General features: G+C 42.3%; 2 protein-coding genes across 6 annotated transcripts in view; one reads left to right on the forward strand and one right to left on the reverse strand.

The window, feature by feature from the left end:
• Positions 1–4,069, forward strand: part of STARD9 (StAR related lipid transfer domain containing 9) — a 102,783-nt gene extending 98,714 nt beyond the window's left edge. For 2 of the 3 annotated variants that reach the window (XM_061462382.1, XM_061462383.1), the window contains exons 31-33: positions 213–292; positions 705–863; positions 1,400–4,069. In XM_061462382.1, the coding sequence (XP_061318366.1) occupies positions 213–292; positions 705–863; positions 1,400–1,501 (341 nt within the window). In that variant the 3' untranslated portion in view covers positions 1,502–4,069. Of the gene's footprint in view, positions 1–212; positions 294–704; positions 864–1,399 lie in introns of those variants that run through there. The other variant, XR_009744939.1, reaches the window with a different exon arrangement.
• A 2,117-nt stretch (positions 4,070–6,186) lies between these two features.
• Positions 6,187–20,908, reverse strand: part of CDAN1 (codanin 1) — a 30,243-nt gene continuing 15,521 nt past the window's right edge. For 2 of the 3 annotated variants that reach the window (XM_061462390.1, XM_061462388.1), the window contains 16 exons: positions 20,159–20,302; positions 19,316–19,482; positions 18,774–18,855; positions 18,058–18,147; positions 17,181–17,235; positions 16,048–16,181; positions 14,991–15,094; positions 13,362–13,511; positions 12,851–12,914; positions 12,293–12,371; positions 11,168–11,325; positions 10,258–10,365; positions 9,811–9,874; positions 8,433–8,635; positions 7,639–7,746; positions 6,187–6,905 (listed from right to left, as the gene is read on the reverse strand). In XM_061462390.1, coding sequence (XP_061318374.1) covers positions 6,780–6,905; positions 7,639–7,746; positions 8,433–8,635; positions 9,811–9,874; positions 10,258–10,365; positions 11,168–11,325; positions 12,293–12,371; positions 12,851–12,914; positions 13,362–13,511; positions 14,991–15,094; positions 16,048–16,181; positions 17,181–17,235; positions 18,058–18,147; positions 18,774–18,855; positions 19,316–19,482; positions 20,159–20,302 — 1,836 coding nt within the window. In that variant the 3' untranslated portion in view covers positions 6,187–6,779. Of the gene's footprint in view, positions 6,906–7,638; positions 7,747–8,432; positions 8,636–9,810; positions 9,875–10,257; positions 10,366–11,167; positions 11,326–12,292; positions 12,372–12,850; positions 12,915–13,361; positions 13,512–14,990; positions 15,095–16,047; positions 16,182–17,180; positions 17,236–18,057; positions 18,148–18,773; positions 18,856–19,315; positions 19,483–20,158; positions 20,303–20,908 lie in introns of those variants that run through there. The other variant, XM_061462389.1, reaches the window with a different exon arrangement.

The raw sequence follows: 20,908 nt of genomic DNA on the forward strand, positions 1-20,908 counted from the left end.
CAAGTACAGGTAGAGACAGTGGTTTGAAAGTCAAAATAAATCTTAAGTGGCTTGAGAAAGCATCGGAATGACATATTATAGCACGTCAACTAGAGCTCTGCTCTCCGCACAAAGAAGTCAAAGTGAAATATGCACATGCATTTCAAGGGATGGGGGAAAATGTGCCAAGTTAAAGTTGTCAAAGTCTAATTCCCCTCTTTGTTTTTTCACAGTGTATTTAGTGACCGATAGTTCCCTCTGCTATCTAAAGCAACCCCGGGATTTCTGCTGCATTACTGTAGAAGCCAAAGAGGTAAAGTGAACATTCTCTCTGCAGCACAGAGGAGTTGTTCTGAACTCCCGGTTCAAGGACAGAAGGGAGAGGGAATGGAAGTCCATGCTCATCCTTCCAGAAGTGACAGTGTAATAGAAAGAAAAGCCTTGTGGATGACACAAAGGAATTGTGTATAAAACCCTCATGAATGACAGTCATCAGCTAAGCCCTATCTGGGGCTTGTGTTACAGAAGTGTTACACAGCACAGTCAGGTTACAAACACGCAAGATTATGACCAAAAAAATTAATAAATAACATGGGAAATACTGTTTCATATTAGAAGAGGTTTTTAGGTAGTATGAGACATGCATCTCATGGCAAACAAAGAAATCATCACTGTATGCATAGAAAAATACACAAATTGTCATCTTTGCCCTTTGTCACACACAGGAGAACTTGTCTGTCTTGGCTGTTCAGTCTGTCTACGATGCATCCATGCCCCACCCTTGCAAAGAAGTGGTGAGAGGGGAGATTCTGCCAAGTGCTTGGATACTGGAGCCTGATGTGGTGAATGGAAGAGATATCACTAGAGTTATTTACATGGCACAGGTAAGATTTTCCTTTATTTCAAAGTGCTCATCAGAGAGCTACATGTCATTAGTCCTTTAAACTTAGCTATAGAATACATGCTTTTAAGATGCAATATAAAAAAATCTTTATAGTAATTAGTATATGCATTTTACACTGCATGTGTAATGTATATGCATTTTGCAGTATATGCATATATATATTTTATAAATATACGTATTTTTAGTATGTGCATATACATTTTCAGCAACACTGTATCTGTCTCAAACTAGTAATATTTAATTGAAGCTTAAACTCAAAAGCAGTGTGGGTCATACCTGCTGAAAGTGACATCAAAAAGCAAAGCTTTGAAAGCCTATGGAGTATCGGGAAGGAACAGATAAAAACCACACAGGAATGATACCATTTGCCTGTAAACTACTTTTGTAGTTTACAGACATATAACTTGCACCATCACATACCTACATGTACCATCAGAGCTATTCGAGGCTAGAGAGGCATTTTGCCCAAACTCAGGTACAAACTCCCACATGTGGCCTTTCTTCTCATTCCTGCAGGTGGATCTTGGTGCTCCAGCTATCCCTGCAAGGCTTCTGAGTTCCATCGCCAAGTGCCAGCCCCTGGTGATCGCGCACCTGGCACACTTCCTTGCTAGCTAATGTTGGGTACAAAACTGGACAAGTAACAGCAGCTCAAAGTTCACAAGACGACATAAGCCTTGTAAGGGTAATGTAAAATGCTGGCTCACAGTCAGTCACAGTCAAGCCTCACTGCTAACACTAGACTGTGCAAAAGGATAGTTAGGAAAAAGGATCATTTATTTTAGCTGCTTGGAAGAAATGCAGCAGGTTTGATGGGAACCTGTCCTCCTGGAGACAGCTGCAGAAAACCTCCACGGAGCAGCAAGAAGGTGTGCTGTCTCTACATAAAACAGAGGAAGAGACTTTGATTTACAATAGCCAGCATCTTACATGCAGAATGTAGTATTTAATTTCTGTTTCCAAGGTGCTTCAAAGACCAACCTTCTTTAAGAAAGTTTAGGCACCAGTGGGAAAAAGGCAATGGAAGCAATGACATGCACTACAAACTGGAAACAGTCCACATATGGCTTGAGGCCCTTTGCAACTCCTGAGTAGAGCTGCAAGGCTGCTTTCTAATGTTCAGATAAGCATCAAATACAGGATTCCTAACAGTGTAGATAAATCATTTAACCTAGCTTGCTGGCTAGACTTCCCCTGGAGAAGGGAAGTTCAAACAGAGCGATATCCACTAGCACCCTACACCCTGAACAGATTTTTCTCCTATAATTGGCTGATGGCTTACAGCCAGTGTGAGGTATTTTGGATTGCCACTACACTATGCAGCATCAGTGGAAACCACCACACCTCAGGACACAGTTTTACTGCACTGCAGAATTAGGTGCTTTGAAATCAAGAAACCAAACTGACAGCTGTAAACAGTGACACTTTGTCATTAGTAGAGAGCAGTACCACGTAATCAGCTTGTTTCTAGAATTTATATCCTGCAAGTAAGAGTAGCTCCAGCAGCTTTCCACAATGTCGCTTTCCATCAGCTGAAAATCCAGCCTGGCCATAGTCCTACCATGCTTCTTTGTTCAGAGCATGACCAGTTCGCTCACTGCAGTGAAGACAGACTCTTCCAACTCAATTACCTCATGGTATTTCTGTTGACCTTAGTCCAATAATCCTGCCATCAGACTTTATATATATTTGTTCAACACACTGCCTAGTTTGGTCACACATGCCTAAAATTAAACAAAACTACAACCAACTCAAGCAACTCCATTAGTTCTTCAGCACAACAGTAAAAACCATTTCAGATACCTTATGTAAGCAATAGAAGTCGTTATGATGTGCTTTCTTTAGCTCAAAAATGTCCACATTGTTCAAGAAGCTGTTGCACTTTAAATTTGTCAAGTGAGAAGTATGTATTCATGCGTCCACCTGACCAGAATCACCTTCTGCTACTTCAACGCAGTTACTGTAAGTAAAAGATGAGTTTTCCCACCTTTAAGAGCCAAGAGCTACTTTACTATATCTTTGCACAGGTGTAATTTTGGCTCTCAGCTTCTATGTTACTTCCTGTTTTAAATATATGCAGTTTTAAAAGAAAATAGCTATTTTAAATTGATATGTAAGAAAATAGCAGTTTTGAAACATACCAGCCCAAGGCTTTCCCCCCAAAAACTGTACCAGGTAGGACAGCAAAACCTTTCACTTACAAATTTGCTTTGGTTACAATCTTAACACCAATATAGTGCTGTTCTTTTATGGTGAGGCTCAGCATTTTCTTAGAAGCCCTTCAAACCATGTCATGGCATGGTTTACTTCCAGCCTCATGCATTCTCCATAGCCCCTTAAGGACAAAGGGACAACCCAGCACAGCTTTCTGCAGTTGAGCAAAAAGACAGTTCCAGATTTGCAACCTGTCATACAGTTCCCCATTCCCTCCCTCTTGGTGGAAACCAAGAAAAGGAAGAGCCAATGAGGCAGTACATAAAAGCCCTATTTAAAATGAGCAGAAAGAGCAGCATGGGATATTGGCTCTATCCTGAATGCTGCTTCCAAGGATGGCTGGTGGAGGTAGGGGAGGTCTTCATCCAATCCACACAAGATTTGCTCAGTGCTTCACTTTTTTTCCCTTTTATTTTGGACATGGCACTAGTGATGAAGCAGGTTTTGTAGGAAAAACATCTAGGGGGACTCCCGTTGATCAACGATGCCAGTGCCTATGAAGGATAACGTCTTCTTGTACAGTGCATCAGATGTTTATTTTTATATACACATAAGATTTTTTTTCTATGTTTACAGATTAAGTTATTTCTATATGCTTGTTTTGAAGCAGTTTTATATGCTGTCAAAGCTAAGTTTTATTTTTATCAGTATTGAATTAATGTAACTTTTTTTTTAATACGATCTTCAATTGATACTAAAAAGCCTATTTATATAAATGTTTTCTTTTGCAAATATAACATTTTATGGTACTTGTTAAAGTATGGCATTGGTTTGGTTGGAAGGAAGAAATAAACACCCAGCAGATACCGAATTTGTTAATCTACAATGGGCAAAACCCAACTTCCTGTCAGTTACTGCTGAGCAGTAGATGATCAAACCAATTGTATTGTACCACCTACTGTTGCATCTCTGCTCTTAATCAAGATTGCTATTTTCATATCCACAATAAATGGTATTTTCTACACAAGAAAACATGCCCTGTGTTATTCCCCTCCAGCTAAAGACACCCATCTATGCAATTATGTCACATGGAGAAGTACCACAAAAGCTAGCTTGGGGGAGATGATGTAGCAGTCCTGCCTACCTGCTGAGGAATGCGTGGGGAACAGGAATTTGTAGCACAATAGTCAAGAAGATAGCCATTGCCTGAATTTGGTTCCTATAATGCAATGCCTTGTCCAAGCAAAGAGGTTTTGTTGTGTTGTTCTGAAGTGAGGCACTGGCTGAAGTGTCTTCCCAAGTCCAGTTACACAATTCCTCTGACTGCATATCCAGAAGGAAGTCAGCAGAACACCATTTTGCTCCATTTTCTTTTGGAAGTTGTAGGAAAGATTGACAGAAGGCCACGTGCTTTAACCTAGCTTGCTTTGAGCTCTCTTCTCCCTACTGCTCTCCTTGCAGCACTACAACAGGTACAATGCATGGAGCACTGAGAGATGCCTCACAGCCCTGTGGGACTGCAGTCATGCAACCTCAGCATCCCTAGGCAGAAAACAGCATCCATACAATAGTTCCTGCAGTTTAGCTACAACACTGGGTGTCTGGCTTTACAGATCAGACCAAATTACCACAGGATGTCCAGGAACTAGAGTAACTAATTGCATTAAGACATAAGACCATTGACACAGAGCTGTTTCTTACCTGCTGGTTCCCACAGAAGGACTGACTGCCTTTGGCCCGATAGGTTGGGCTCTCTGGATGTAGCAAACTGCTCCTGGGCCTTGGTCACCTTTTAAATGAAAATTTCCAGGCACACTGTATTAGAGAAGGACAATTCAAGTACGTTGAGTTCATGAGACCAGCTGTGGCCATGGCAGCTAAGCAAACAGTTTTACAACACCCAAGTAAAATCAGTTCCAGAGCCAAGAGCACCTTTTCTGCTATTATGAATTGCAGCTTCTTCCCCTTCCACCACTCCTTATATAAAGTTATATTTCAATATAAGCAAAGCAGCTATTATTCTACTTTCTTTGCCCCACGCTTTCTGGCAAGGCACTTTTTTTGTACTTCACCCCAGTACCAAGAGGTTACAGATCGACAGCTTGAACACAAACAAGGAGATTTAATCATTTATTTTGACAAACAACAACTTCAAATGAGATCTGCAGCAAAAATCACACATGACTCAGCCTCAGCGAGCAGGTACGGTACGACAGGGTGTACTTGCTAGTCCAGTTTGTATTGCCATAAACAGCCTGCCTACTTCTAGGGATCCTCTGCTTCAGTCATGAGAAAACTCTTGCAGGGAGGCATGCAGATGGGATATGCCCAATCTGTCAATACAGTGCTCTAACCAAGTCTAGAAAAATCTCGGTACACGTCGGACACTGATGTGCCTCTGCTGCCTCTCTCTCTGAAGCCACAGTTACACCTCCTCAGTCCTGTTTATCTGTGTTTTTTCTTAAATCGCTGACTCTCAAGATGTTACCCTGTCTTGCCTTATCCAAGGGAAGAGGCAAGTTAATTAGCACATGGTAAAGCCACCGGGCTTCACTTTGTCCAGATGTTGCTCTCTCATCACACAGTATTTGCTTTCTGGGAAAAGCTGCACTAACAGAACACTCTCAGACAAAAGGAAATCGTTTCCTTGCTGCTACAGGGGCAGGAAAAATAACCCTATGAGACAGCTCATGAGCACTTGATCATGTCCTGCCAGCACCCAGCAGCCCCTGCCCCAGGCTCCAGTGTGAGGAAATACTCGCGGGGTGGACAGGCGATCACACCCTTGGTGGGGACCTATCTGCACAAGCAGAAATGCCAGCTGTCTCACAGAAACGATTCCTTTCCAGGCCAGCTCCCCAGTGGATGGCACAGTGCTCTTCCACTACTGTTCTGTCTGCTCTTCCAGGCTGTAGTTTTCTTGCTGCAGCATTTCCTGTCTGATAAAACCCAAACTCAAGGCAAAAAGGATTATAAAAAGCAGCAGTCAGATGCCGTTTAAGTTCACATACTATAAAAGTGTCTTAAAAATACTGTGTTCAGTAAAAAATATAAACTGATATTTTCTCCCTTATTTCTATTAAAAACCTTGGGAAGTTACAAGTTTTGTTTCCAACAAGAGATGGAAAAACACTTAAGCATCCACATGCTTTCAGAATAATGCCATCAGTGTTCTGATGTATATATTTAATACGGTTCAACTTTTAAAATGAGTTTTCATTAAAATCAAAGCTTTGAAATTGGGCTCACAATGAAAAATAAATACAGGCTCATCTTCATGTCATACAGGTTCATCCTTTCCCTCCCCTGACAGTAGAGTCTTTGTTAAAAGACAACAAACATGAGAAGTCACATTAAATTATGAGAAGAGCCACCAGGAAACCACGTCTCTGATCATGAAGTTACTTGTCCACTTGTATCTATTTCTGGGTTTGGTCACAGCCTGTTGCTGCACAGATACAAAATGTGTCACTGAGTCTAAAAACTGGCTGCTCTGAGCAATGATAAAGGTGCTTAAAGGACTTCTGACTTGGAGATCCATTTGCTGATTGACAGACATCCTTCAGCATAGTCACCATGGCAAAATGTCCACGAACAGAAAGGGAAGACCAGTGTGGGTTTTGCACAGAGTGACCTCCTAGTGGCAGCAGCTCACAGCAAAGAGCTCACAAGGCATTCAGAAACGCTGCACAGTCCCTTCGCATCTTCATTAGGCTGTTTTGTCTACAAAGAGTGGCCTTCATTAACTTTGTGCTGTCACGGTACCTAGAGGTTGTCTGGTCAGCTCACCCTGGTTAGTCCTGAGTTCTGCTATCTGATGTTCCGATATAAATACTCTGGACAGCATTTCCAGTTCTTTTAAGAAATCCTGTAACAAACAGATACAAACCAGAGAACCCTTATTAACAAGTGACAACCAAGAGGCTTACTTCATTTCTCTTGTTAAGAACTTTACATGGTTAGAACATGTTGATGGTTTTCCAGTGCAGAAACATAGACAAGCTACACAACTGATTGCAAAGATGAATGCCTGTAGGTGTACACGTTCAGTCTCCCTCTAGCCCCCACACCCTCCTCAGGAAAGGTCACTGCCACAGTTTGAATGGTTAAGCATCTCCATTATGCAGGTGCTCACCAGCCTTCAAATACCACCCATTTTTAGCAGGGAGTTGGGCAGTCTTCCACATTTTGACTCTGGCTAGAACAGTCCGAGTGCTTTCACGTTCTTGTGGTAGGAGGCAAAGAGGTCTAGATGCAAGTCTGCTCAGTTAAGAATCTTTCCAACATCACCATTCTCAGCTGGAAAATGTCAGACCCATTCAAGCTAGAATGGAGAGCTGGTAACCAAACTGCGATACAACTTTCTTAGCACTGTTTGCATTGCAGGTGCAATGGTGGGATTCACACAACCACAGCTTTCAGCCAAGCACTAGTAACAGAAACAAGGCTGTTGGAAGCTAGTCCTGCTGCTGCATTAAGCAGAAACTATAGACAGGGAAGGTTATGGGCTTCATCTACACAAAACAGAACTACAAGGGTTGACTGTCGATGTAGCTTTACTTTTTATTTCACTTATTGTTCACACACATCTCATTACTTACTGAGGGCCAAGGGAGCTCTTCGAGGCTACGCAAGCAACTTTCTATTTCACTGCTTCTCATTAGTTCATGTTCTACAAGACCACGAAGCATGAAAAGGAACAAATCCCACTGCAGAAGAGAAAAAATATCAACAACTCAAAAAGAAATAGATTTTGTGTTCATTTCTTTATCCCTATACAATTCATGTTTTCCTGTGTGGATCAGGATGTGGAGAAAAGGAACAAAAAGATAAAGCACATTATTTATGTGGGTACGGCAGTGAAGGACACCAAAAAGCAACATCCAAAATGAGTGCAAAATCCCACAAGTTCATACATTTCTTCGTACCATGAAGTCTCCAAATTTCTAATTCTTGGTTTCCAAACACAACAAGTAATTACTTGTTGTGTGTTCAGGAACAGCTTGAAATGTTCTTTACTTCCCTTCTGAAATAAGCTGGTTTTACCCTGCAATGAGCCAGGGCAATTTTCAGATTCATAGTTGGGGATCTCGTAAGATAACACTCTATCAGCCCCCAACGTCCCCAGCCAAATGGGCCGTATTGCCATTTGTTCATTAAACTGCTCCTTCCTGACAACCCCCCAGACAGGTATCAAACACTAACAAGTTGTGTGCAGCCCTCTCTTCCTCTGCCCCTGCAAAACCAACATCAGATAGCAGCTGACCAAATCCTGCTGGCCTCATTCACACACGGCATCAGTTAACAATGAGGGCAGGCTCATGCAGAACTCCTGCATGAACATATGAGACCAGACTGCATAACTGGCACCTCCACAGACTGGAATAAGCTTTACCTCTCGTTGTTTAACTTCTGCAAGGTAACCAATGTTCTTCTTGCTGAACATCAGCTGCACAGGAACAGGTGTCCCAAAGTCCTCCTTCCAGACAGAAAGCAGGAGTTTTAGAAGGCCATAGGTGGGATTATTCTTCACACACAGCCTCTCAGAGGTCTTCTCTGGGGATTTGATCCTGAGACGCAGAGGGACACGATCTGAAACTAGAGACAGAAGAAAAGTGAACTTCTATAGCTGCATGTTTTCCTTTTATAGTCATCATCTTGGTCCAACAGCACATTTTGCAGAGCTGGCATCACTGAAGTAGTAACTGTTAGTGAGTGTAAACGAGGAAACATGAGAGGAATGGAGTTTAGAAACACAGAAAATTATGGGCTTTGAAACTATACAAACAAGTGCTACATAGGAAGAGATTCATATTACTCAGATAAAGAATACCATTTGGTTGACATATAGCCCAAGTCTTGAAGGTGACTGACTAAATAAAAGTCAGACATTTAATAAAAAAAGGACCCAGGTGTTACTCCAAAGGAGAGTAACACAATAAGACAACATTTAAATCCATAAACAAATTAAATAGTTGTTGACTATACGTAAAGTTGTATACAAAGGAAACTGAAGCTGAACATTGTTTAACTGCAGCTAAACATAAAGAGAAGACACCAGATCCTCCTTGGTACAGTCTGACAGAATGAGGCAGGTTTATACTGCTGCCCCCCAGAATGAAATGTCACAATACTCAGATGTGAACTGCTTTCTGAAAGAATGAACCACATATAAAACTTCTTAGGGAGGTTCTAACCCCAGAAAATTAGAAGGTTGCTCAGAGGGAAAAGACCTGCATCCAGATCACTAGCTCCCATTGAGAAAAATAGTGTGTTTAACACACTAGAGCAAGGGGGAGAGAAAGAAACAAAACAAAAAAGGTACCCCACAAAAATGCTCACAGAAGTCACAATACACAGAAAACAAGCTACTTCCATTCCTAAAAAAGCCATAAAAACGTAGACAACAGGCCTTTACTTTAGGGAAAAAAAAAACAAACCCAGAGTCATAACTTTTCGGAGACAGAAATACTGGAAAGCATATCACATATTTAAATGAAGATACCAATAAATAAAATAAATAAAACCCAATGGAGATGTGAATAAGGACACCAGATCTGAAGGATGGTTAGTCACATATGATGCTGTTTTGCAGAAGCTGGAAAGGAGGAAGAGCAACCACCCGAACTGACAGAAAAAAATCCGCAAACCATATAACACCAAAGAGAATCAAACATCTGTGAGTTCTAAATAATGAAATCTCTGACCCCAAGTATTTAAGAGAACTGTAATAACAGATTTGAGTCTTAAATAGCTTATCATGACTGACTTACCCAGCAAAGAAGCCAACTCAACCGTGCATTTTGCCAGCTGCTGCTCTGATGTGGGACACATGAACTGGAAAACACAAAACACAGTTGTACCGTTGTCCTCATACTGCAGACTGGACAAAACAGGGCTTCACAAGGGATAAAAATATCAGAGAAGAACAGGCAATTTACAGCAAGAGGCACAGAGCTGTAATCAGGAGGCCATTAAAGACTGAAAAGACAAGAAAAGATCAGATATGAAAAGAGGATCCACAAAAGGATAATTTTAAGTAAGAAGCAAATCTACACAGTATGAAAAAATGCAGTGCAACTTTGTCCCATTTGAACTCAGACAAAAACCATTCCACTGAACTCAACTGTAAGGCAAGGCAAAGTAACAAGTTTACAGGTACGAATACAGCTCAAGGTGGGCCAAGGGGATGTTTTTGTTGCTTTTTGTACTACTTCTACCTTTCTGCATCGAAGTGTCTGACTCAATCTTCCCAGCAAGCACTCCAGCCAGATGCAGTCGATCACTTCACCCTCATCCCGTGGGCCCACAGCAACACAGAGCACATCCTTGATGAAAGAAGACAGCAGTAATTTACATATTAGCATCCTGCACGTCCACAAACATAATCTTTGGAGGTGACAGAGCAGTTCGCAGATTTTACACTTGTGTTTACACACTTCACACACTAGTTCTTTTGTCCCCACAAAAAAGAATTGCTTGGATCTAAGGCTGAAATGAAGACCATACCATTACCTTCTTTTTACGACATTCTGATTCTCCTTAGTTACAGCTGAATAAAGGTGCAGATGCAGATTGGCAAAAATCTGTCAGATTTGTAGATTCATCTGACGCTTAATTCAGTGTCAGATTCCTAGTGGGTAAGATGGGACAGTCTATCAAGCTCTACAGAACTGAAAGGACCAACAGGAAACACTCTAAATAGAGGCCAGGAGGCTCTCCATAAAATGAGCAGGTCTGCAAAAAAAGTGGCTACTTTGATATGCTGACTCTTTAGCACAGAGTTGTACACAACCCTCACCACACTATGGTTTCAATGATACCCAGATCAAAGAAGCCACTGCCATGCTACCAGGAATCTTGTATGTGAGATAGTACTCCTGACCAGGGAACTCTGATCTTCAGAGACAGCAAACAGGGAGATGAAAAAGAGACCTTTCCATTGTGCTTCCTAAATGCTCATCACAACCATTTCCTTAGAACCAGAACATCCCCCTAAAAAATCAAAAAAACGCACACACAGAAAAACCCACACAAACAAACAAAAACCTCCAAAAAAAACCCCAAACATACACCAATGTGAAAAACAAAAATGGATTTAGGGCAAGGTGGGAATTGAACACTATGAACCTTAATCTCGTTGATGATCTGGGAGGGAAACGGAGCACAGTGCTGACAGCCTGCAGGGCAGTCCCTTCTCAACTCCAGAGCATCCTCGCTGGGCAAGGGAATTCCTGGGACTTTCAGCATTCTGTTGAAGGTTGCCTTCACTTCTCTTTTGATTAGTGCTACAAAGAACAGGGAACAAATCCTGTTTACTTCAGCTTTTCTCTCCAGCAAGGCAGACTATTATTAGCCTCTCGTTCTGAGGGCCATGGTGGATGAGGAAAGGACAGTTTATACTTTCAAACCCCTCCTACTCCGAGTTCCTGTTATATTTAATGGACAGAGCAGGGGTGGAGAGAGAACCTTAACTCACAGCTATAGAAAGCAGCCACCATTACCACCAGGTACCACTGGCAACTCATCTCATTTGCCATAAAAATACTTCATCAGGTTTACTGAACACAGTAGTGAAGCCAGGAAGTGATGCCAAAGCAGAAAGCTGAATCAGTGTGATCATACCAGTTCAACCACTGTGCCCATGGAAGCCGTATGTTTTCTACCAAAAATAAGTTTTGACCAGCATCCAAAACACTAAACTCCTGCTGCTGCAAACGGTGCTGCATATCCCTCCCCAGATTCTTGGCACAACCTCCTAAAAGAATGGGTTTTCAGAGATTCTGAAGAGTTGCCAGAGCACTATTACAGAGTAGGACTGTAGTTGCCTTCAGCCTGCAGAAGACACACCCAGTCCAAGAGGAGCTGCTTGTACGGAAGATTTGAGAAGCATTCTGTGCATGTGGACCAGCTGTCTCTATCATACATCTGAAGTGCTGAGACAACTTCAGCCTAGATGACATTTTCAGAATCAGCTTTCCACAGCATTCATTCTCACCATCCTATGAGCCTCCATAACTAAGAATCACTTACATGGTGCCAAGCCTGAAAAATCCCTGAAGAAGGTTCTTGGAGCTAGAAATCATTCCTCTTATTCCTAAACAAGGAGGGACAGAGCAACTGCATGCTTCCCACTACAAGAAAAAATGAGTGGGACCAAGTACTTTATAACACTGGAATAAATTCTACCCTTGATCTCAAAAAGGGAGCACAAGACACAGGTTAGAAGCCTCAACTGAGGGTAAAGAGACTCACCTGCAATGTTAGCAGAAAGCCAGCCACAGGCTTTCTCAGTAGCCAGATCCACTGCAATGTCTTCCGCGCAACTTAAAACCTTTACAGGGAAGATAACAAGCAATAGGAGATTTACCACCAGCCACACCACTACAGTCAGTGAGAAGTCAGAGGGAAGTCTAGACGGGAAAAAATGCTTAATTTTGGCATGCAGCATTTAAACAGAGCATCACCACCTCTATGGGAACTGCTACTCTGAGCAACAGGACTGACCCATTTTGATTTCCTGAACCTCATCAACCCTACACAAACCCCACCAACTCTTGGTGAAGTTGATACTAAAACAAAAGCATTATCCTTGCAAAGTAATGTAATTTATACACCATTCAACAATTAGCTATTGGCTAGAGCATCACTTCAGCCAGAATATCCAAGGCAGCCTGGCAGAGGTGAGCTCTTCCTCCTATTAATGAGGTATCAGTGATTCCATTGTCTTAAGTCATTAAGGGATAAGTGAAGTAGCAATGGGAGAAATAGTAATGACCCAGGCCTTTAGTAAGTTTTAGTGAGAATACATACTGCTGCAGATGTCTCTTCTGGCAACAACACCCTTATCGCCTCAGGACCTTTCTTTTTGCAAAATCTGCAAGGAAAGAAAGAAAAAGTGCCACAGTCAAAGTTCCTGGACAGCACTCAGAGGTTCATTAATGCAGCAACTTTCACACACTCTCTTACAGTCAAAACCAGTTGGAAGACTGCAGTGAAACAAGTCAGACTAAAAGAACCAGACAACAATAGAGCAATTGTAAGCTACCAAGCTGCAATATTCAGTTTTCCAAAGACAGGGAGATAAAAGAGCTGCGGTGGATGTCCATTTGGAGCTGGCTGCAGAGGGATACATAGCACCTTTATTCATTCCTACAGATATAGCATTAACTGGCTGGAGGCACAGCAGACAATCACCCCAAGAAGAGCAGAGGTCAGGGTTTATAATTATCAAACCCCGAGCAGGCCAAGCCAAATTAGGCTTACAGATTCTGTAGTGAGAAGAGAAGGGAAGGCACAAGTTTAAATAACTTTTCCTCCTTACTCTCTGCCTTTGATGAGTGCCTGGGCTCCTTCCTCATAGAGATGAGTGCACACCTCTTCAAGCAGTTTGTCGTGATTGGCATCCTCCTCCTTCACTTTATCCTGCAACATGACTTCAGCCCTTTGAACCAACTCTGCTACCAGTGTTGCTCTGTAAAAATACGAGAACAATCTCACAGACTGAGATCAGTACAATCAATAGCAGTGCACACTGTTACCAACTGGTTTCCTCTATTTAGGAGGATACCCATCTCGGATGCAATACACTACTCTGCTAAGAAAGAATTAATTACACTGCATTTAATCTCCTCGTTCTTTTTGTAAGGAAGAAGGCAACAATGAAGGTATGAAGATCAAAGAGTCAAAAGCCTTTAGGTTTTAATACAAACATATGTGGTTAGAGGTATCTTTTCTGGCAGCAATACCCTTATGCTCTCAGTGGATAGCAGTCAGAAGTTCAAAGATATCAACAGCAGCCCACTACCACCACCAACATTTCTTGTGGGCTGATACTGTTTAATGTCTTTAAGTTGGACAAAAGGACAGTACAAACTCTCAGCAAGTTTATGAGTGATATGCTTAGGCATGGGCTGCCATTCAGAAGGACTGAGAGGGCAGAGGAAGGGGCTGACAATGGGGTGGTGACTGTGCACCTGTACAGGCTGGGGTCTACTGGCTATGGAGCAGCTCTGCAGGAAAGGATCTGTAGTTCCCAGCAGGCAAGCCAAATGAGTCAGCAGTGTCCAAAGAAGGCCAACCTTAAACTAGGCTGATGTTTGCAACACCACAGCCAGCAAGTCAAGGGAAATTACTGCTTCCCTTGCCACTGCGAAGCTGCATCTGGAGTAATGTGTCCATCTTTGGGACACCAGTATGAGAAAACTACAGACAATTCGTGTGACTGAAGGAGAAATGAAAAAAAATCATTTAGGTAGCTGGGATGCTGAAACACATGACATACAAGGAGACTGGAGAAGATGGTTCCACTTGGCCTGGAGAAGAAAGGAAGGTGAAGGAAGGGTTACAGAGAAGACAGAACAAGAAACTCCCAGGAAGTGTGCAGCTAAAGGTTGACAGGCAACACACAAGCTGCCCACAAAGGAAATTCTGATAAGATAAAAAGAAGCAGTTTTCACAAAGCCTGGGAAAATTAAGCACTGGGACATGGTACGAAGAGGCTGCTGAGTCCCCATCAGATTTTCACGCCTCAAGTGGAAAAGGTGGCAAGCAACCTGATCTAACTTGAAAGCCGGCCTTGCTCTGAGCAGGAGTTTGGATCAGATGACCTCCAAAGGTCCCTTCTAATCCCAAGATTTTCCTATCATTAGCAAGAACATTCTGAAAGTAACATGAAAGAGCTGTCAAATCTCAAAATGCATTACTGTGTTCACATTCCAAATGTTCCACAGTCATACAGCCGTCCTCTGCATCCTTTCACAATTCCCCTCTATGATGGCAATCACATGCTGCTGGACTTCACTATCACAGCCTTATACAGCCTTGGCATTCTGTTATCCAGCATACTCTGAGGGAAGCTTTCCTTCACCCCCATAAACACAATTTTAAAGGATTAACTCTTTGCTTCATTAAAGTTACTTCTTAAGTTACAGAACAGATCACCAGCACTTACTTGATATGCTTAACACAGTTGGATCCCACCCTCTCTGCCACAAATTCAACTGTTCTGCGTAGGGAGGGAGGCTGATTGTGGAAGAAGGCCTGTTCCAGCTCTACCTGTTCAAAAGAAAAGTGCTAGAATTGAGTAAAAGACTCTACCCATATCCTCCTCTCCTCAACACAGGAATGGACAGAACTTCTATCTGGAATCGTGCTGAAAGGAACACAATTTCCCTAAGCTACAACCTTCTTCTACTGTAGCATTCAGCATCCCTGTCAAACATTTGTTCCCTAGTTCCTTCTAACCATTTAACCCAAAGCTCATTATCAGGGTTTATGACACTAGAAAAGCAAACGCCTAGTAAAGGGAAGAATGGGAATGTTCTGACAGCACCTACTAGTAGGGAGTCACCACATAGGGTTTGTTTTTGGAAAGAAAGGATCTTCTTTTAATTATAGGCTGGTAATCCTTGTAGGGTCATACACAGTTCATTCTTTCAGTGAAGGCGTGGCTACAATCTAACCAAAACAGAGTATCAGAAACATACTAACATTTTACATTAACAAAGAGGCAGACAGAAATAGGTTAGTTGTTCCAATTGCAGGAATGCTCCACAGAAGCATAGAATGGTTTGGGTTGAAAGGGACCTTAACGCTCACCCAGTTCCAACCCCTCTGTAGAGGCAGGGACAGCTTCCACTAGACCAGGTTGCTCCAAGCCCCATCCAACCTGGTCTTGAACACTGCCAGGGATGAGGCAGCCACAGCCTCCCTGGGCAACCTGTGCCAGGGCCTCACCACCCTCACAGAGAAGAACTTCAGCCTAATATCTAATCTAAACCTCCCCTCTTTGAGTTTACTGAAAGATCTCAACACCCACATGGTATCCCAACCACATGACTATAACAGAAGAATGAGGAGTAAGGATACTTGACCGTTACACACAACATTCCCTGCTGCCTAGGCCCATGCTTTTCTTTCCCTGTCATTAGGACATCACTGTATACCCCACCCTCACACAAGCAGTTTCTCCTGACCCGCTTCCCCTTGTGATCCCCTGAGTTCATTACCTGCAGTTTCCGCTGTGTGACAGAAGCTTTGGGTGCCAAGGACTCTGCAGCTGTGGGAGTGATTTTCCTTATAAAGCCACCATTTTTTGCTCCACTACCAGCCACAAAAGAGGCAAGTAGTTTCCGCAGCTCCCCTGTACAGAAAAACATGCAAAAACAGTCACTGTCCCCATAGGCAAGGGAATAAACCAAAACTCACGAGAGATTTTCAAGTCGTCAGTCCTGATTCCAGAGCAGATTCCCTCCGCTTCAGTCAAAACAGAAGTTTCAGAAAAACAGAGGGCCATTCCACACATTTAACCAGCAGAGCACAGCAAGGCAGGAGAGGCTCCCGAGACAGAACAGGAGACTTCCGAAAAGCTCCCTGGCACACAGTAGGACTTGCTCAGAAGGATTAGGGAGCAGTCATTTCTATGCACCCCTTTCAGCATGGCAAGCAAGAACTGTAAAGTCCACAGGGACAACAAGGCAAGCAGAGTTACACACAATTCCAACAGGGTCAGGAGAAAGTATCTGGGAAAAAGCTTGAGGACACATTCAAACCCTAGATTTCATCATGCAGGTTTACCACAGTTTTCCTAACAGCTAAATCCCAAGAAGCAGAGCACCACCCCACCATCTGGGACTCTATTGTCTAGAGAAGGATTTCACCAGTGGCAGTCAGATACCAGGAAAAAGATCTCAACCACCTGATAAAGCACCAGGGCATAAAAGAATTCTTTCCCTCTGCCCGACACCAGAAATACTCTTAAGGATCAAGGCATCCCTCACAATACAAACACCTCTCCCTATACCTAGGGGTGGAAAAGTTGTATGCTTACTTTTTATAATGCTTCCTTATAGTTTATGAGAGAATCACTCTCCCTTTCCCTCTGCATTCAAGCTCTGTAGATCAACTACCCTGTGTAGCCACCCTTCCCCAGCTTCTATTCACAGCTGCATGAGCTTCTGCAATACAACTGAAATACAACTACAAGGTTGATTCATGCACAACTGAGACCTGAAGTTGTGTGGAGGGGCAAGAAAGATGATCCAAGGACTCACAATGCCAAAAGACAAATAAAAAATTAAAATATTAATAAATATATACTAATATATTTTATTTCTTTAGCAAATATAAATAAAATACTCACCAAGATAGGGACAGCAGGTATAAAGTAACTGCTGATCCACCAAGGGTACAGAGTCCTGGCGAGAAAAGGAAGGAAATGCTGAAAGGACACAGCAGGAGACAGTCTTCAGCAAGTTGGAAATCCCAAATGCATGGAAGCAGGCAGGTTTCACAGCTGCCTTTCCATGAAAACAATAAAAATAACTGGATTCCAAATCCACAGTAAGATTAGGAACTTTGCAGCCCAAGTGTTCAGTCCAGCCCTGTAACACACAGTGAGTGCTCTCCATGCAGTTAGTGTAGCTCAACCTTTCCTTCTGACCACTGCCAAAGCCCAACTGGAAACTGATAGTTACAAAGTGGAACCAGGACTGCTGCCACAGCTGCTACTCATGAAAGAAAAACCTACCCATGGAGGAGAATAAATGCAACACATCTGCTATGCATTATACCTCCACAGGTGTCTCCATCACCCGGACTCACTCGAACTGCACTGTGGAGTAATGTCACCCCAGTATTACACAGCACAGCCAGAGGCACAGAGGAAAAGTAACTTCAGACCACATCCACATGGGCAGTGCTCACTCATGAGGGGGGGAGGGGGGGCAGTACCAAACCCAACAACAAAAAGCAATCCTCCACCGTAACTGGGCACCTATTCTGCAAGCCATTGCATCAGATGAGACAGCTCTGCCTGACAAAAGCCCCAGAGCTGTAACACACAGTTTACAATCCAGGATGCAACGCAATTGAGGTACTTGGACAAACATCCATTGTCCTATGTATGCTGAATGCAGCTGCATTGAAGCCAAGTTCCTGATAAAATCTGAAACTCCTGAGGACATGGTAGGTCCACCCTCATCAATAGATTGAGAGGACATGCTACTGCTCTAACTCACCAAAGCCTGAGCAGATGTCACAGTATTCATCATCAACCGCTCCTGCCTGGCATCAGTGGTAAAAAACAACTCTTCAGGGACTGATGGAACCTGAAACAAAACTCCCAGCAGTTACAACCCAAACAGCAGTCAGTAACTTAACACCATTTCTGACAGAGAACAATAAAATCTTATCAACCTCCCACCCACAAAAAAACAGCTAGTGCCCACTACCCTCTCTGCCCTAAGAAGAGTCTTTCCATAAAATTAAAGACTTAGTTTGATCATAATAACATAAGCCACCTTCCTTACCCTCACTTAGGGCATCTTGCACCTTTCCAAAAGGTTCCTGCTAAGCAGTTACCTTATTTCCAACTGGAGGCAAAAAAAGGATTTTTGAAGTTCACCATATACCATCCCTTTATCAGACAAAAATTCCCCAGTAATTCAAGGCCTCCAGCTAGCACTCCATCTTTGCACAAGAGCTTCCAATTCTAACAGCAATCAGCTGACAATTTAATTACAAGGATGCAGATTTGTAAGTACAGAATGTATTTCAGCAGCAATTACAATTCCTATTGGGAAGAAAATATATCTTGCTTCACAGAATTCCACTAAAGGAAAATAACTCTCCATTAGAATATAGAGGATTTTTTAATCCATTTAAATACTATTTTCTATTGAATTCTGTGTCCTGCTTTTTCTTTAGGGAAGAACTGTGTCCAGAAGGAGACTACCTGAAAAAGCCAACCCAGAACTGCAAGGATCAGCAGCTTGTTCAGGAAACTCATCTCCTTATCTTCAGAAAGGACCATTAACCTGCCAGGCAAGAGACAGTGTTAGATTTCAGTAGCTCTATTTTCATCACGAAAAGAATTCCCAAACCACTTTCTAATTATTCTATTTGTCACCATGTACACATTCCTTATTTGTCTGCCTGACCAGTGCCTCATGTATATAAAAAGAAAACTAGGGCATTATTTAGTCATAGGAGACCCTGTAGGTTTAAGATCCAAATTCAAGGTTTTAAATTCACAGCTGCAAATGCAGAATGAGTGAACACGGATTTAAAGAATTTTGTTTACTTAATGAAAAAACACATATTTAAATTAAATATTAATCTCTTGAGTTTAGGATGTGCTCCCTTTGCAGCTTTCTGTAACATAAAAGTAGTTCTCAAACTAGGGAGAGTGTGCATTCTCAAACACCAAGCACCTCAGCTAAGCAAGCAGACCTTCACAGGGAAGTTCTTAACAAGTATCTTTTCCCAGGCTCTTACCTGTATACCTGCAGCAAGAGACAAAATACTTTCCTGTAGTAATCAAGGAAAGGAGCAATATGATCCACAAGTGAAAGGTACTCCACAATCCAAGGAATAGTGAGGATGGAACGATGATCCTGAATAGATTGTCTCAGAAGCTTCAATACATCCAGTACAGGCAGGGTCTTAACGGACAACAGAAGTCAAAGCAGCAGCTTCAAGTTACCTTTTGATACTTAAAGGAAAACTTAATCTATATTTTGACTTTTCTTTCTAGGATTTCATCTTCTGTACAAATAAGAGGTGGCTTCTGGGCTAACGAAAACCAGGAACTGGTTTCTTTGCGCTTCTTTGCACATGAGCAGAGGTAAAAACCACACTATGATAGCAACCAGAGGTCCCACTGGGACTTTCAAAATAACGGCTATAAGTCTGACTACGTGCAAGTGGAGCCAAGGTGTAACCCCTGTCTCCTTGCACTCAGTATGACATACTGTGAGGAGATGGGTGTGAAACTAAACCAAAAACATTCTTGGTAGCTGGATTTTATGCTATAAATACAAGTCTTCTTAGCTAGGTCAGAGCTCTGGTATGACAAGCCCAGATTAGCAGAAATAACAGAAGGCTGAGTACTTCACCATCAATGCATTGTTCACTCTTTTCTAGCTTCCACAATCTCCTCTGTCCTTTGTTCCCAACCCCAGAATACGCAGTAGGGGCACAAAACAGTACAACATCATCACAGGAACCACAGGCTTGCTCTGAAAGAGCATAACTATTCAAAATCCACTCCTGGGATTAGAAAACCTGCTTGTCAAGCAGAAAGTCACACTGGATTTTTTTAGAAGTTTGGTTTCTTACTTGGTTTCTCAAGGCTACTGCAGAGTCTTGCAAGTCTCTAGTTGGTTGCTCCACAGTGCGATATGGCAAGAAAACAAGAAAGCCCAGGAACTTGGCGAGGAGTCGCAGGCTTAACAGGACCACAGTGAAACGTTTCTTTTCATCCTGAAATGAAAAAAAAAACAAGCTGGGGCAATGCTACCCTAAACTGGCAAAGCAGCTACCAACAGAAAACTTCCACTCCCTTCATGTAAAAGGACCACATACCTTCATCACTGCTTTTAATAAAGGTAAGTTTCCAAAATACATATTTATCAAGCATTTTAAATTGCTTCTGCCTCCACTGCTTCACTTTCAGCAAGAAGAAATTAATTCAAGAGCTTTCTAAAACAAGCAGCTGCTGAATCACATCTTCATATTAACAACTTTGGAGTAAATGAGACGGCAGAGAGCTAATCTCATGTTGCCTCCTTCATACCATTACTGCTGTGCAAGTCTTCATGAACCTTTGGCTGCTACTTTGGTAATAGGCTATAAGCTATAACACCTCTGACAGAGACAGATGAGTGAAGAAACAGATATAAACAGGGCTGACTACAAATCCATTATAACTGAGATCTTCATACATGGAAAAGCAACAAGGAGCTATTGCACCTGAATGCAACAACTGGAGTCGCTACTTCATGGATCTAACACAGGGTACAAACATCCTAAAAAGAGTCTCTTTCCAAACTATTGTGCATCATCTCTTATGACACAGTACTATGAAGC

Source organism: Pezoporus flaviventris, unplaced genomic scaffold (assembly GCF_033815535.1).
Source record: "Pezoporus flaviventris isolate CSIRO_AGI_PZ_B2104156 unplaced genomic scaffold, CSIRO_AGI_Pfla_v1 ptg000035l, whole genome shotgun sequence".
NCBI lineage: Eukaryota > Metazoa > Chordata > Aves > Psittaciformes > Psittacidae > Pezoporus > Pezoporus flaviventris.